The 16,751-nt window shown below is 49.1% G+C and overlaps 6 protein-coding genes across 6 annotated transcripts; 4 read left to right on the top strand and 2 right to left on the bottom strand.

The window, feature by feature from the left end:
* Positions 1-158: 158 nt before the first annotated feature.
* Positions 159-999, top strand: M430DRAFT_35825 (hypothetical protein). The gene has a single exon (XM_024866820.1). The coding sequence runs from the start codon at positions 172-174 to the stop codon at positions 985-987; it is 816 nt and encodes a 271-aa protein (XP_024719625.1). The 5' UTR covers positions 159-171; the 3' UTR covers positions 988-999.
* A 981-nt stretch (positions 1,000-1,980) lies between these two features.
* On the top strand, positions 1,981-5,207 carry M430DRAFT_51669 (glycoside hydrolase family 3 protein; the record flags this gene model as incomplete). The annotated part of the gene is made up of 6 exons (XM_024868243.1): positions 1,981-2,030; positions 2,079-2,197; positions 2,426-2,986; positions 3,039-4,195; positions 4,242-5,123; positions 5,184-5,207. 6 exons carry the CDS (start codon positions 1,981-1,983, stop codon positions 5,205-5,207), a joined length of 2,793 nt encoding a protein of 930 aa, XP_024719624.1.
* A 1,159-nt stretch (positions 5,208-6,366) lies between these two features.
* On the top strand, positions 6,367-7,919 carry M430DRAFT_59689 (hypothetical protein; the record flags this gene model as incomplete). The annotated part of the gene is made up of 3 exons (XM_024868817.1): positions 6,367-6,522; positions 6,593-7,198; positions 7,278-7,919. 3 exons carry the CDS (start codon positions 6,367-6,369, stop codon positions 7,863-7,865), a joined length of 1,350 nt encoding a protein of 449 aa, XP_024719623.1. The 3' UTR covers positions 7,866-7,919.
* A 614-nt stretch (positions 7,920-8,533) lies between these two features.
* M430DRAFT_105196 (hypothetical protein) lies at positions 8,534-10,362 on the top strand (the record flags this gene model as incomplete). Its single annotated transcript, XM_024860988.1, has 3 exons — positions 8,534-9,546; positions 9,600-9,900; positions 9,949-10,362. 3 exons carry the CDS (start codon positions 8,534-8,536, stop codon positions 10,360-10,362), a joined length of 1,728 nt encoding a protein of 575 aa, XP_024719622.1.
* Positions 10,363-11,178: 816 nt separating this feature from the next.
* On the bottom strand, positions 11,179-12,792 carry M430DRAFT_29040 (hypothetical protein; the record flags this gene model as incomplete). The annotated part of the gene is made up of 1 exon (XM_024865843.1): positions 11,179-12,792. One exon carries the CDS (start codon positions 12,790-12,792, stop codon positions 11,179-11,181), a length of 1,614 nt encoding a protein of 537 aa, XP_024719621.1.
* A 1,373-nt stretch (positions 12,793-14,165) lies between these two features.
* On the bottom strand, positions 14,166-15,447 carry M430DRAFT_142361 (hypothetical protein; the record flags this gene model as incomplete). The annotated part of the gene is made up of 2 exons (XM_024862760.1): positions 15,061-15,447; positions 14,166-15,006 (listed from the first exon to the last, which is right to left on the bottom strand). Exons 1-2 carry the CDS (start codon positions 15,195-15,197, stop codon positions 14,166-14,168), a joined length of 978 nt encoding a protein of 325 aa, XP_024719620.1. The 5' UTR covers positions 15,198-15,447.
* Between the last annotated feature and the right edge of the window lie 1,304 nt (positions 15,448-16,751).

Genomic DNA, 16,751 nt, shown 5'->3' with positions numbered 1-16,751 from the left:
ATAAGACCTATTCAGTATCAAGTCGAGTCTACAGAATATTAACTATATTGGTTGCATCTTCTTTTTATTTGATCCTTCACAATATACTACCATATAGCTTTTATTTAAACTCGTCTAATACCATACAGGTCAAGATCTTAATCTGCTCTTAGGACTATCGAACATTTCACCATGGCTGAGTCTGTCGCGCATCTCAAAAGCCTGTACAATGTGGAAGCCACATTCGAGTATACGGGCCGTAGGAGACTTGCGCGAGCCCTGTGCGACTTCTTCCATTCTACGTCCGTTGATCACTCTTTCCGGCTTGACGACCACAAAGTGCTTATTACTGGATTTCCGCTTCAGCTGCTCAGAGACGTTGATGTACCGCTTTATCCAGTAAAGGGACGATCATTATACTTTCACGACACTCAGATCTTGATCCTGACGATGCCGGGGCTTCCACACGAGATTCTCACCGATGAGTTACGCCATCTCTTTAACGCCAAAGTCGACAGCATGAACTGCCAAGAAGAACTGATTAAAAGAGGCTCCACGACGGAAGAGCTCGACAGGAAAGATAAAGAGGCCGACGGGTCCTGGGGACCGGCAGCCTTGCGCCGTCCTACTTGTGTACTCGAAGTAAGTGCATCACAAAGCACCCGGCAATTACAGCTTGATGCCAGGCGCTGGCTAGAGAGTGAGATATCTTATGTAACACAAGTTATCACTGCCAAGATACATCCACAGCGACATGAAATTATCCTCACCATCTGGCGGAGAACAGCTTCTCGGCAAGTCGAGAAGAAGGACGAGGTCCATATAGAGTTACACGATAGCCAACCAATAGTCGGAGCGAATAGGTGCCTACAAATCTGCTTCGAGCAACTTTTTCGGCGACCACCAACCCGCGGCACTGCAGAGAGAGATTTGGTTTTTACGGCACGAGAGCTGAGCGGTATTGCCCGCAGCGTCTGGATAGGTGCTGGTGTGATTCCTCCTGGATAAGGGAGAGAGGGTTCTGATTCTTGTAGCTATCCTTAGCGTATTCCCTAGACAACTGCCGGGCAATAGATTCTGTTTCCAGATACCGGTTATAGGACAGTGCTATAATATTTTTTTTAAGATGTGTAAATAGCGACTCTCGTGAACAAGCATGTTGTAACAAAAGAGAAACCGTAGTTAAGGTAAGGTATGTTGTATCTGGTAGATACTAGGCAGGCAAGTTATAATACCGAGAAAAAGCAAAGGTTAGATCCCCGGTACAACTTCAAAGATAGATCAGACGGAAAGCTCCAGGTACTGATCTTCTCTCCGCGTTGAATAATATGTACCTACTTTCCCGACTTGGCCCCTGAATCCGCAGGGCGTTAGAATGTGGAATTGAGGCTGGAGCCCTCGCCGCGAATAGCGCAGTATCAGTATCGTGGGGGTATTGTTGTACCTCCGTAAGTGGTGGAGATGTAACGTTAGATCTGGCCGGAGAGACCGGCGGAAATCTCGGATTGGTCTTTTCGTACAGAAGAAGGCCGCCAAGCCTGCAAAGTGGGTAAGCTGGCGCCGGGTGGTGAGATAGAGGATAGAACCGCCAGAAGCACATTTGGAAGGTCGTTTCGTCGTTCTAGACGCTTTGGTCTCGGAAAGGGAAAAGGGGGATTCTCACGAATTCGAGAGCGCGAGGGGCATATGTCATCACGTGACCATCACATCAAAGACCCCGGTCCAGCTGTACAACGTAAGCGACGACGATGTGCACTTCATGATTGATACCCCTTTGGCATCAGTGCCACATCGATGTGAGGCTGATCTCCAAGTTCCCCCAGACGTTGCAGTGTGGAGACATGTCCGTATGCGCACGCCAAACTTGACGAGAAGCGACGTTGTGCCAGGCTACCTTAACTTACCTTGGGTATACGAGAATCCTGCTTAATAACGTGACAGCCAGCTTGACGAGACTCGAAGCACGAGTTCACGACGGATCCCTCACGGGTACACGTGAAGATGGAGTCCTCCGAGGATGCTCTGGACCCGTTGTGGGATGATCTGGACTGGTAGGTGCTTGGCATCCGTTGAGAGGAGGAGTGCTGATGGTTGAATAGGGCGATGGGCCAATGCTTTATGATGGGTTGGGAGGGAACGGAGGTCACCCCGCAGATTCGGACTTTGATCGAGGATCATCACTTAGGGGCCATATTACTGACCACTAAGAATTTGAAAAGTACTGATCGATTTCTTGCCTCTTGTTTCACTCTAGTCGTTGATTCCTACTCAGTCTCACTGCTCTGAGAGCTCTCCCATCCAGCAAAGTGTTCCAAAGAGCTCAGTTTGCACACTCTCTCTTGTGATCACCTACTCTCATTTGCTTTTTGTTGCTTTTCGTCGCTCAAGTGGACTCAATACTATGGACTTTGCTATTATATACGCGATCGAGTACTGACCGCCGCAGCCGCCCAAGAGACAGCACGGCTCGTCCAAGAACTTCAAACTATCGCCCATCAAGCCGGCCACCCAGTGCCCCTACTCATTGCTCTAGATCAGGAAAATGGCGGCGTTAACAGTCTCTTTGACGAGGACTACATCTGTCAGTTTCCCAGTGCCATGGGAGTCGCAGCCACAGGTTCTCCGGATCTCGCATACGAGGTCGCAAATGCAACAGCAAAGGAGGTGTCTGCTGTTGGTGTCAACATGATCATGGGCCCAGTTCTTGATGTCTTGACAAACGCGAGGTATCAGCCATTAGGTGTGAGGGCGACGGGAGATGACCCTCAGGAAGTATCACAGTATGGTATTGCTTCCATGAATGGGTACAAGAATGCCGGGATTACAACCTGTGGGAAACACTTTCCTTCATACGGAAACCTTGATTTCCTGGGGTCATCCCTGGATATGCCGATTATTACGGAGACCCTGGAGCAGTTGAGTCTCGGTGCCCTCGTTCCCTTTCGAAATGCCATACGAGAGGGATTGGATGCAATAATGGTGGGTGGATGTGCTATAGCTAATGCAGGTATGCATCTTCCTGATCCCGTCTCAACCCTGAACACTGACGCTTATGATAGGTATGAATGTCATGCACGCTTGTTTAAGTGACCAAGTCGTGGACGAACTCTTGAGGAAGGATTTAGGGTTCAACGGCGTCACTATTTCCGAGTGTCTCGAGATGGACGCCTTGAGTCACGACATTGGTGTTAGAGGCGGAACGGTCATGGCAGTAGAAGCAGGTTGCGATCTAGTCCTTCTCTGCCGCTCGTACTCGGTACAGCTAGAAGCTATCTCCGGTCTCAAACTTGGTGTTGAGAATGATATGATATCACGAGAGCGGATCAATGTCTCTCTGAAACGGGTGCTTCACTTGAAGTCAAAATGCACGTCCTGGCAGAAAGCTCTCAATCCACCAGGGATTAGTCTACTATCGACTCTCCACCCAACCCATCTCGCACTATCTACCAAGGCGTACGATAGCTCCATTACAATAATGAGGGATAATGGCCATCTTATTCCACTCTCAAATACATTCCACGCAGAGGAAGAATTACTGCTTCTTACACCTCTCGTAAAACCATTACCAGCTTCAGCGACGAAAGCTGTTGCAGAAACAAGGGCAGCGTCAACCGAGCACGACAAATGGATTCACAGATCCTCGATCATGAGCGGCGAAAATGTGTTTCGCGAACTGGGCCGTTTGTTGGCGCGGCAGCGCCGCGGAAAGCTCCTCCATACCTCATACACAGCCAATGGCGTGAGACCTGTCCACGAGAACCTCATCAACAGAGCATCATGCATCATTATAGTTACTGCGGATGCCAACAGAAACCTCTACCAAAATGGCTTCACGAAGCATGTGGCAATGATGTGTTCCATGCTTAGTTCAGGCGGAAAGAAGAAATCTCTAATCGTGGTGTCTGTCAGTTCTCCCTATGATTTTGCCATGGACAAATCGATCGGAACATACATCTGCACTTTTGATTTCACCGAGACAGCTATGAGTGCTCTAGTCAGGGCGCTATTCGGGGAGTTCGTTCCCCAGGGCACCTTACCTGGGACTCTTCGAAAGAGTAGAAAGGTGCAAAAGTCGCGACAGCATTGGCTAGTTGAAAACTGGAACCGAGATCGGGATCATAGGGGGTTACAAGCACTTATTAAAACTATCGAAAAGACTGCTCCACCTAATCAACAGTCTGGTTTGACAGGAGCATCGGCGGCTTCATTCTCACTGGTATGTTCTTTCCGATCCTCATTCAACTATAGGCTAACAAGTCCAGCCCTTTTCCTCGCCCGATGAAGCGTTCGAAGAATCCCATTACGTGGTCCGCAACAGCTCAACCCAAGCACTCTTCGGTTTCTGCAGCACGTACTACCACCTCGCCTCGGCGACAGGTATGATCGGATCCATCTTCGTAGACCCCGCGAAACGCAATCTCTCTATCGGGCACTCGCTACACCAACGTGCCCTTCGTGGACTTCTCCAGAAACCAGGCATTAAAAGTCTCCAACTCGGCTCTGGTCTCCCCTCAATCTTCCTCGGTATTCCTATGAGCGATCTCTCCGAGGGTGCAAGGCTAAAACGCTGGTTCGCCACCAATGGATGGGATATATCTTCCCCGAGACTGCTGTATACGCTCACGATTCGGAACCTTAGCAACTGGGCTCCTCCTGAGGGGTTGCTGCAAAGTGTTCAGAGGGTTAGTTTTGGATTTGATTTGATTCATGGAATGGAGAACGCGTCCTCGGTCCTGGAACATGTATCTACGCACGCGAGTCCCGAGGTCCTGGCGCTCTACAGACTTGCTCTCGCGGATGCTAAAGCATGCGGGATCGTGAGAGCAAAATCTCCTGTTGACGGCGCCTTGGTTGGGACGGTCATTATTAGTCGTTCATCTACGATCTTAGAGACTTATATGCCCGTTCTCCATGTGGAGAATGGGGAGAATGTAGGAGGTATCTTGGCACCGGTAGTACCGAGTAGCCCGCAGGCAAGTATTGTATTGCAGGGACTTGCATTATTGGGTATTAGACAGAATAAGGCGCATAAGAGCGCGACGTGTGTGTTAAATTGGGTATCTGGGGACGAGAGAGACGTCCTTCTTGGTATGGGATTCGATGTTCTGGATGCGTGGGAGGAGTTAAGCTCTGATTCGGAAAAAGTAAGTCCTTTCTTCATTGAAAATACCGATGAACACAAGTGTATGCTGACTGTGATATAGTTTAGCGGGGTGAACTTGGGCTAGTGGAGAGGAAACACTCTCGTAAGGGGATATGTATAATAAATTTCGACTTATCGTCTTTTAACCCGTCTTTCCGCCTCTAGCCACCCTCATATGACCTTACAGCGTCTTCCATTCTACAGATAAAAACTCGCGCTGGCTCAATACCTGACCGATTCCACCTACCACCAAGCATACAATGTCATCCCATATTCCCCTTCCCTCGCTTTTTAAATGGATCCACAGCAACACCCGCGCGAACAACCAACTGTTCATCTTTTCACGAAGCTCGGGGAAAGATGCAAGCCTTCAGACCAGGACTCAAAAGAGAGTCGAACCCTTGCACAAGGAGTCGAAGTAGCTTTCTGAATGGGAGTCATCTATTACTGCTCTAACTTATGGGAGCTCTTGTGAGCGTGGCTGGCTGTTGGAGCTATCTGATCTGCTTGTCTTGGGGATATCTCTTAAATGTTTGATGGGTGCATAAGTTATTGGTTTGAGATGTGTTGTTGGAGAGAGAAGGCTAATAGGATGAAATTAAATATGGTGAAATGAGGGGTGCGGGATGAGGGATTGAGGGGGAAGGGTGAAACTCGATTGATGTGGAAATGTGAAGGTTTAATGCCGTTCCTGCTGTCGAAGAAACCAAACACCAAACTCAAGGCACCGAAGTTGATGCGCTCTCTGGTTTGATTAATTCCAGAAAGAAAGGAGGTCTTTTTATATATCGCGGAAATAACAATTTCCTCTGGATACTGTATGGTTAGGCTGGAGTCGGTAACCCCTGAATCTTCAGCACACCTATCTTACCCCCCTTTATGTCACTGAGTTTAGCTGGCTGGACTCTGTCAATCAACAGGATCTGAGATAATCCCACCAGGGGGAGCCAACACAGTTTCGTCACTAAATTTCTCCACCAATCACCCGCATTCTGCCCCTCCATTCCCTCGCCGAAAACCCGACCCCCAAATGCCCCCCCACTTCCATGGCTACCACGTCTCCCAAACCGTAGATATACATATGTATGCCAGGCGCTCCCTTCACAGCCATCATGGTCGCTTTTGACGCTCCATTCTTTTACCTCTATATACCTTTTTGCACAATCACCAAGTGAGTCCTCGGCTCGCACATAAAGCCAGCAGTCAACGACACAACATAGGTCAGGAAAGAGAGCATGAGCATCATGTCCGAAATCACAATCACAGGTTGGGATACGAAAGATGTGCGATTCCCGACATCCCTCGACAAGACAGGCTCAGATGCCATGAACACAGCTGGCGATTACTCCGCCGCATACTGTATCCTGAACACGGATTCCAAGTATTCCGGCCATGGAATGGTACCCCTCCTCCCCCATTGTCCTTTCCGTACCTTTGTCGTAACCCAGAACTAACGGTGCTGACGGCTAGACATTCACCATCGGTCGAGGGAACGATATCGTTTGTCGCGCAATTGACCACCTAGCGGACCGGATCAAGGGCCGTACTCTCAGCTCCCTCGTCTCGAACTGGGGCCAGACCTGGCGACACCTGGTCTCGGACTCGCAATTGCGATGGATCGGGCCGGAGAAGGGCGTGATCCACCTAGCGCTTGGAGCTGTCGTGAATGCAATCTGGGATCTCTGGGCCAAGTCCCTTCACAAGCCTGTGTGGCGCATCGTGGCGGAGATGACGCCCGAGGAGTTCGTCAGGTGCATTGACTTCCGATATATCACTGATGCGGTCACGCCGGAGGAGGCGGTGGAGATGTTGAAGAAGGCAGAGGAGGGTAAGGCACAGAGAATAAAGGATGCGGAGGAGAGCAAAGCGGTCCCTGCGTATACTACGAGTGCGGGCTGGCTGGGATACGGGGAGGATAAAATGAGGGCGCTGTTGGAGGAGACGTTGAGTAAGGGATATAGGCATTTTAAGTTGAAGGTGGGGACGAGCCTCGAGGCTGATAGACGACGATTGGCTATTGCACGGGACGTAATTGGGTACGACAAGGGGAATATATTGATGGTTGATGCTAATCAAGTAACGTCCCCCTTTCCACTCGCCTACCAACCCTTTATCCCTCCTTGACTGAGTATGAGCTAACGTGGTGTTGATATAGGTCTGGTCGGTCCCAGAAGCAATTGAGTACATGCAAAGTCTCAAAGACTTCAAGCCCTGGTTCATCGAAGAGCCCACCTCCCCCGACGACATCCTAGGCCACAAAGCAATCCGGGAAGCCCTCCGGCCCCACGGAATCGGCGTCGCCACGGGCGAAATGTGCCAGAACCGAGTAATCTTCAAGCAACTCCTCGCCAGCGGCGCCATCGATGTGTGCCAAATCGACGCCTGTCGCATGGGTGGCGTGAATGAGGCGCTCGCTGTGCTCCTGATGGCCAAGAAATTCAACGTGCCTATCGTTCCCCATTCCGGCGGCGTGGGCTTGCCCGAATACACGCAGCATCTGAGCACGATTGATTACGTCTGTGTGAGCGGGAAGAAGAGCGTCCTGGAGTATGTGGACCACCTGCACGAGCATTTTGAATACCCGGCTGTCATCAAGGAAGGTTATTACCAGACGCCCATGGAGCCGGGCTACAGTGTGGAGATGAAGCCCGAGAGTATGGTGAAGTTTGGATTCCCGGGAACGGAGGGTAGTTGGTGGCAGAGTGAAGAGGCGAAATCAATCTTGGAAGGAATCAAGATTTAGGAGAGGCAGGATTAGAGGGAAAGGGGTCGAGAGTTTTCATGTTGGGCTCTCGTCCGCAGGGCAACGATGGCATCCTGTACAACACATAAAAGTGTTGTCCCGTGTGGGATATCTAAAAGGGGTCGAGCAAAGGTCTCGTTCCGCAGGGTAACGATGGCATCCTGTACAATACGAAGAGTATTGTCCCTCCCGTGTAGGGTTTCAGAACGGGGTCGGGAGTTTTCATGTTGGGCTCCCGTCCGCAGGGCAACGATGGCATCCTGTATATCAGCTTGATATCCAAAACATAGTGTTCCAATACATCTGGCCATATACAAAAGCTTCAACGTCGTATATCTACCCACGCAAAGTAGGTAGGCTATTAGAGCTGATCCTCTTTGTCCGAACAATAGTATTTCAATCACCACTAAACACCCCGCAACGCGTGCGGGAGCGAAGTCATCACGTGAACGCGTGTTTAGGCCCGGGCCCTCGTCACCTATAGTGTTTCAGGCTCAACAATATCGAAACATCTCCGGATGATGCTGTCCAAGGAGAATCACCAGTGATGGGATTGAAAATATTTTTTTGATATCAATTGTCCTTTGTCTTCCCGATACTCACCCCCTTCTCTTCCCGCTATTATGGCTCGACCCAATGCCTGGAAAGAGAAGCGGCCACCCCCGCGCATGCCACGTGGAGACGATCCAAAGTTCATCAAGGAGAATTTCGAGAAAGAGCTCAAAGACTTAGCATCCAAGGCCAAAGAGCAGACTTGGATCAAATGGGCGGGGAAGCAAGTTTGGGTATTACTTCGATCGGGCATCCTCCTTGCTCTCGCGGCGATTTATTCGAATGTCTCGCAGCTCACATTATCACCTGTTTATGGGTCGATCCCAGCTTCGATATGGCACTCGAAAGGTGTTATAGCTGCTTGCTTTTTGGGGTGGAGCTCGAACTTGTTTCTTAGCAACACTTTACCTTACAAACCGGTGAAGCTTTTGCCCATCATTGCGGCATATATTCCCGTGATGCAGTTCGCTCTTTTCAAGATCAGTGGATTCTTGGGTGCGAATTACGGGCCTCTCATTACTGAAGCTGTCACCTTCTTCCCTCTGCTATTGCTCTCAGTTTTGTGTACCGCTACTATCTTGGATGATCTGGAAATGAATCCAGGGAGGCTCCAATGGCTCTCAGATGCAGCCCCAGGAATGTTTTCCTATGCTTTCTACAAAAGCATGGAGTATTATTCGAGTATAAAAATCACAGAGATGATAGGAGAATCCTTCTTTCAGACCCGTCTTGGTCTTCAATTCTGCCTGACTGGGCTTTATTCGATTTTAGCACCCTCAAAACTCCTTCTCTACATCATCCCACCATTACTACACACGGCCTTTTCGAATGTCCATGTCCCGGCTCCATACACAACATCTTCTTTGAATGCTACTATGAACGGCAACGGATGGTCATTAATTGCCCGTCAAGAATCTCTGACTGGGTATATCTCGGTTATCGAGAGTAAGGAGAGGGGATTTCGGGTCATGAGATGTGATCACAGTCTCCTTGGAGGAGAATGGTTGAAGTCTACAACCAAAACTAATGTGAGAGAGCCCATCTACGGCGTGTTCGTGATGTTAGAAGCCGTTAGACTGGTGGAGGTACCTGTTTCGGTGCCTGATAATGAGGCCAGTGCTTTGGTCATGTGAGTTAATATCTTTGTCACATACCTAGTTGACAATGCTGATGTATGAGTAGTGGTTTGGGAGTTGGGACGACTCCAGCAGCCTTGATGGCCCATGGAATTGATACCACCATCGTTGAGATCGATCCAGCAGTCCACGATTTCGCAACAAAATATTTCGGCCTACCACCAGATCACAAGGTGGTTATTACTGATGCTGTGACTTATGCTTCTCAGCTAGCAGAATCAGGGCAAAAGTTTGACTACGTTGTCCATGACGTTTTCACTGGTGGTGCTGAGCCCGTTGATCTATTTACCCTCGAGTTTCTCCGCGATCTCCACTCTGTTCTTAAACCAGACGGGGTAATTGCCATTGTGAGCTGTCCCTTCTTATTGCATTGTTACGTCAATTAACACTCCCAGAACTATGCCGGCGATCTCCTCCTTCCACCAGGGCGCATAGTAATCCACACTATCCTCTCCATCTTCCCCACATGCCGCATCTACCGCGAATCTCCAGCTCCCACCCCCTCCAAGCTCCTCGAAGAGGGCCGCGATTTCACCAACATGGTGATCTTCTGCACTAATTCTGCCAATGGAAATATTACGTTCCGGAAACCCATGGGAAAGGACTTCCTGGGCAGTGGGGCAAGGCAAATGTTTCTTTTGCCGACGCATGAGGTTTTGCAGGATTCATTCAAGATACAGGAAAGCGATGGCGGGCCTTTAATGAGGAATAATACGGAGAGATTTACGACCTGGCAGCAAAAGAGTGCACTAGGTCATTGGGAGCTTATGAGGACAGTACTACCGAATGAGATTTGGCAGGATTGGTGAGCAAGCCAAGGGAGATGATAGATAGAAGTCAAGGAAATAATGGAAGGCCGCAAGAGAGAGAGGAGAGAGAAGCGAGGGAGGAGAAAAGTCTATCTATGGCTGGCCATGGATAGACGATGTATAAAACAATAGCGCATGGAAGTCTGACAGTAAAGCTTCCTTTGTAAAACTATGCTTGCTAATACTATTAGAATTTAGAGGAAGAGCATCTGCTTGAGGCCCTCCTTACATGCTGACATGGTTTCTGGGCCTTTCTTTTTGAGCTTCAGGAATGAGAGACATTTTCCCAAACCCTCCTCCTTCAAATGTGGGCTCTTGTGATAGGATGGATCTCTTTCCAAAGGATCTTAAACCGTGGCTTTCTTTCTCGATCACAGTCATAGTGCAGTCGATCTATGGTAATCTGAAGAACCGCTTGATGAGGAACTTATTATCTGTAATACCGCAAGCAAGGAAAGCATCGTGAAGCTGGCTACTCACCCACTCAATTATCAAGCAGACCTCACTTCTAAACACTATGAGGACAGCCTTGATCAAAAATCCATCGGATATGAATTGAAATCTCATCTAGAGATAAGTAGATAATAAAATAAAAAGTAGCTAATATCCCAGCATGTCTTGGAAGACCGACGACAGTCAAAGAATCCCCACTCCTGTCCTCATGGTATCGTAAGTCCCCATCCTCCAATACCCCTACATTGGATTCCGTTCCGAACTCCATCCATCCGTACATAAATTCGATGAGGGAGGGCACAAGCAAGCAACCAAGCGGCTCTCCTATTATGGGCATCTTACGCCTCTCTCCCGAGGAGCGTTCTAATACCCGCTATCCCAGAGATCATCCGCGACCAGCTCAGTCCGCGGCGATAGACCCATCTTCTTCTCCTGCTTCTTCATCTTCTTGCGGTCCTCCCTAGTCACCAGGCGCGGCGAGATTGGGAACATGGGCGTGAAGGGTTGGTACGGGCTGTATGGCACGGCGCCCGCGCTCCATGGCGTCTTCAGCCCGGCTGTCGTGGGGCCCTTGGATGGGTCGGGCGTCGTGCGCTCCAGTACGGTTGTCTTGGTGGATTGCTGGAACGAGGCGTACGAGGGCGAGGCCATGGGCGGCTCGAACTGTCGCAGGGGCAGCTGCCGCATCGAGGAGGTGGCGCTGCTGGGGGTGATGGTGCTGCTGGGGGTGACAGCACTATTGGGGGAGGCGGTGTTAAGATTATTGGATGGCCCGGGAGTAGAGGTTGATATTGGGAAGAGAGAGGATCGTGGTTTGGGAGAGGAAGGGAGGGTGGGACCAGAGAGCTGGGAACCAAAGCTTGCTTGTGAGCGGTTGTTGTGGAATGCTGAGGTGGATCCTGGTCCGTACGGTTCGAGTTGTTCCGCAATGGTCCTCGTGTGGCTTGCTACAGAGTTCCCAGAATTCTGCCTTGTTGGCTGGTAGGGGACCTGATCCGTGGGAATTGGTGGTGGTGGTGGCGGGGCATAATATCTTGGAGTGAGAGGCTCACGTTCCTCCGCTGTGCCCCCGGGATAATTCCCATCTTTCGGCGACTGAATCGGGCTTGAAATCCGCAGGTTCTTCTTGAAGCCTGATTTTCTCGGGGATACTATGGAGGAGATTATCGACGAGGCTCGAGAGCTTTTAGGTGATTTGCTCTCCTCTGGAACTAGCATGATATTTGCTGGCCGCTGCTTCTCGGCCTTCTTCGCGGGAGAGCGTTGTGAAGCGGCCGGGGGAGCTGGGCCCGCGTTTTGCAATTTCGCAGGTAGAGGCATTTCTGAAATTGGTACACCTGCAGCCTTAGCCTCCTCTTGTTGCATAACATATGAGTATATCTCCTCCAGATCTCGCTCCATCAGTTGCTGGTCCCGTTCCACGACTCGACTGTCGACGTTCGGATCCCCAAAGCTGGGAGGTGTAGTTGGGGAGTAGGGAGATCTGGGGGAGCGGGGTGATGTTGGGGGAAAGACGTAGGGGTTGGGAGCGGATTTCTCTTGTGATGTCCAGGATGAGGGGGAATTGAAGGATCGTGGGCTGGCTGGCGACTGAGGATTGAACTGAGGATTGAACTGAGTATTGATAGAATGAGGGACCGTCTCTATCATTTCAATATCTCGTGCCTTGTATGCAGCTGCGATCCGCCGCCGGAGACTTCTACCGACGAGGAAGATCCCGATACTGACGATACAGGCCGAGAGGAGGTAGGCTCCAACGATGCCACTGATCTGAGCTGGGAGCAATGACTTGTTCCTCGATGCTCCAGCTGAGAGAGGCGGTCCGTCTTCAGGTGGTGGAGCTGGGCCCCAATCGATGTTCAACGGATTGCTCCTTGGTATGTTGGTGAGAAGGTTCGCGGAACTTATATCGATCGAGGTAAGAAAGAGCAGGATCGACTGTGCTGGGATTCTCGTCTCAGTTCCAACAAGCTTCATGCTGTCTCTGCTATCGTGACGAAGACGAAGCCCCAGCTATTTTAAAAAGAACCTCATGGGGACGAAACGCACTCCGATACAGACAGAACCTGGAGTCAAGTGCGTTTTGACTCTTGAGCCTTTCAAATGGGCGGTTCGAGGTGATATAGTGGCATGGTCGCCATTGGACGAGGCTGGTGACAATGATTCTCTTTGGCTGGTCCAGTCATCAGGAACATGCATGAGCTTCCCCTCAGTAAGGGACACTCGATATGGGAATTGTGGTTGGTTGTTGCCAAGTGCTTTTAAGCGCCCGGCTTTGCATGGTTATCGATCGCATGGGCGTCGTGGATTGTTGATCATTGGCAGACGGCAGACGGAGATCCACTGCCGCAACGACAAGTTGAACCTCGCATCTCTTCAGTCACAACTCCTCATCGCGAAATGCTTCTCATTCGAAGCTGTTTTGCTGATCTTCCCCCGTCTATTCCGAATCAAAAATAATAGCTGAATCACAGCGTGTTTTTCGTTGTCGCCTCCAGCGCGAGATTTGCTCTCCGGTCCTAGGGATAGATCCCTGACCGAAGCGCGGTACTGGGCATTACGAATGATGGGATGCCAGTTGCGTTCAAGTCATTGATTTACTCGCAAATGCATTGGTTGAATTATCAGTGAAGAGACAGGAAAGCTTTCTTTATTGAAGTTTCTCATCGTCGCCATGCAAAGAACATCCTGCGCCGCCAAGCATTGCCGGGCTGTCAGGCACTGGGGGCATCCACGTGACCAAACACATCTTCGATGTCAGACCAGTATCTGATTCGAAGAGATTCGAAGCAAATGTTTAAGGTATATGACAGATTGGACCAGCGCTGTGCTGTACGGTTCTGTATCAGCAAGCTACGATGAAGAGCAGAGACACAAAGCCCACTTCCCAAAATCCATTGGTTTCCTTTTCGTCGTATCAAGTGCAAGAGAGCATACTGGATATGGTTCTTCTTCTCCGGTAAATGGTTCATTTATTGTGTATCAGTTTTCCTTTCTTGCGTCTCATCAGTGCCTCTGGGAGTCTCCCGCTCTTCTCCAGTAAGATTCTTCAGTACTTCAACCTCCGGGCCCAGCGAACATCTCAGGCTGATGTTTGCATACCTATATTGCTGTAAGACCATCTATTGCAGCTAATGAGCCCATCTAATGAATCTAGAAGCTGAAATCAGCCCCAAACCTCTCCCAAATATCGGCAAGCATGGATCGGTTCGATCATTCTTCCGGTACTTGTATACCTTGTCGTATCATATATACCGCGGCTCTCATCAAGTACTCCATTTGTTTCCAGCTACTAGAGAAAAAGATATCCATGCTACTCTCCCCTCTCAAAAGTACGTAGGAAGCTGTAACTACAATTTTGCCTTAATAGGTCCATCAATTAACTTCCTTACCCTCTCCGCTACCCCAAACGAATATATATATCCAGCTCCTGAAGCACCATAAGCATGTACCACATCTCCCTCCCGTTCCACTCTCAATCCTCCCTTCCTCCCTGGCCGAAAGCCAATGATATCCTCAACAGATTTTAAATCAACATTCTTGAATGTATCGTTCGTGAGACGGTTCACTCTCATCAAGAAATCGCTCTTCAATTCCTCGTCCACCTCGGTATCCAGTCTGTCTGACTTAACCCCACCAATGATAACACCTCCAGACCCCGCTCTTGGAATAACATATGTATACTCAGATCCGTCTTTCATGATCAACTCATTGAAATCAGTTTTAACGAACATCGTCTGACCACGGATAGGCATCACACAATCATCGCCTGCCAAAGTTTTCGCGCCAACGCCAGAAGCATTGACAATAAGCCTCGCCTTTGTTATTGCGCGAGCCTCATCGAAGGACTTGACTTCAGCCCTCACAAACTTGACACCCTTGGCCACCAACTGCTCCTTGAGCCATGGTAACAAAATTTGAGGATTCATCGACAGCGAGGTGTATTTTACCCCGTGCGTACATCCACTGGGCAACTCCGACTTGGGGATAACTCGATAACCTGGCATGAGAGTCTTATACCAAGTCTGCGAGTCATCCGATCGATCATCGAAATATTCCGTCAGAGGCAGGACTTGCACCCCACTTTTCGGGTCCCGATGTGCGAGAGCCCAGTAGTAGTGGAAGGAATCCATTTGCATTTCTTGTGCTATTTTGGTGGCTTTATCTTGCGGGTGGAATGCTGCACCTGCCCTGATACTTTGTTAGGAACCTAGGTTGTATCACGGAAAATAGGGTGATGCGAACCATGGACTCGCCCAGTTGAATCCGAGGTCGCCTGGCATATCTCGAGCGACGATGGTGACTTCGTGCTTGGGAGAGAGGACCATGGCAGTGGCCAGGCCTGTTATTCCAGCGCCAATAATTCCAATCGGCTCCCCCATGTTAAAATCAGTCACTCGAGTGATGAAACAGGATTTAGAGTGGTGATTTTGAACAGTGCTCCGACATGAAAGTGAAACCTTGAGGAAAGTTGGTTACGAGAATGAATTCCGAGTTCGTATCTGGCAACTGGCCGAATATATATTCTGCATTAAGTGGGTCATCCCAGAAGTTCCATATCTTCATGTACAACGTTGTATATTTGTCGAAGGTGGGGTGGTAGATATAGGTACCGTTGAGGCACAGATTCCGTCATGGGAAAGACACTTATCACTTGTAAGTATCTCCGCGGTTGACTGAGTAACAATATATCTCTGAATCTAAGTCGCAGTTACACCGCAGAGTTGACTCTGGAGTCGAATATTTGAGAGGGAACTAGGAAATAAAATGGCTGCTGACAAGAGAAGACCACGTGACATCAATGAAGTTGGCGAAATTTCGGTCGAAGCGTTTTGTCCACCAGTTGTCGAACCTTCGTGAGGCCAACGGAACAATGCCTTTCGGATACTCCAATCTGCGATCTTATCAAGCCCAGGCAAAAGAAGCATTCTTGCTATTTCCATTACTGATACTCGACCTCTCATCAACTTGCCGAGGAAGGGCAAGAATTGCGTCTCATGTCTTTGGGAAGCCCAAATGGCCCGGCCAGTGCCCATTCATGCTAAATCCTAGTCACAACGTGACTTAACTGCATTGTGAACTTCGTTATCCACGTAAGCTCACAGTCATATTATGACACTCTGCAAATTACGTCATGGCATCCTCATATTACCCATTAAATGGATCGAAAGGGGGTTTGGCGCAGGTCTGAATAGTTATTGCTCCTAAGGAGGTGTGTGTGGAAGAACACGCATTCCGTTCAAGGCTCTGACATCCTCGCGCATTCTCTCGTCTTTATTACATTTTTACTTTTGATTTCGATTTGGACTTTTTGTTGTCATTCATCTCTTCTATTCAATTCTATGTACTCCCTGTATATGATTTTACAATGGATCTGTCGGTCAAATTCTGTGTGGTTTCAGTAACCTGATTCTACTGTACCGATTTCTACCGTGGGATATTATTGTTTCAAAGTGATATGATATCTCTAGGATACAAATGCCCTTTCCCATTCCTGTTGGGGTTCTGTGCTCCGAAGAAAGATAAGGTAGGGTGGAAAGGGGAAGTAACGAGGGTGCAAGAAAACAAGAGACCTGGAAACTTTATTTAAATCGTTCATATTTGATTCCCGAATGATTTTTACAAACTTCACAAGTTCAATTATCTGTATTACTACCAAGTGGAACACTTCTGCAAGTGAATATCATAACCTCACCTGACGACTCCCCCTTTCTTTAAGGGAAATAGTGGTTTCAACTCCCGACGACTACCGAGTACTCGAGGGATCGGAAAGAATAATTTTGAATTATTTATATGGTTCAATGTACTCATACTTGGTGAAGTGTCATCAATGATCAATAACTGGTAGGTTCTTGCTACATCTAGTTGTTGGTCGTCTGGATCCTAGAAACCTTTTGTGTGATCCTGTCCTGAAGAGTCCAATTACAGCAAGCACT

This window comes from Amorphotheca resinae, assembly GCF_003019875.1.
Source record: "Amorphotheca resinae ATCC 22711 unplaced genomic scaffold M430scaffold_8, whole genome shotgun sequence".
Lineage (NCBI taxonomy): Eukaryota > Fungi > Ascomycota > Leotiomycetes > Helotiales > Amorphothecaceae > Amorphotheca > Amorphotheca resinae.
Note: the sequence above shows the minus strand (reverse complement) of the source record. Positions and strands in the feature narration are given on the sequence as shown.

What these genes read in the sequence shown, in the direction of transcription:
- M430DRAFT_35825 (XM_024866820.1), top strand. Translation starts at nt 172, where the DNA reads ATGGCTGAGTCTGTCGCGCATCTCAAAAGCCTGTACAATGTGGAAGCC.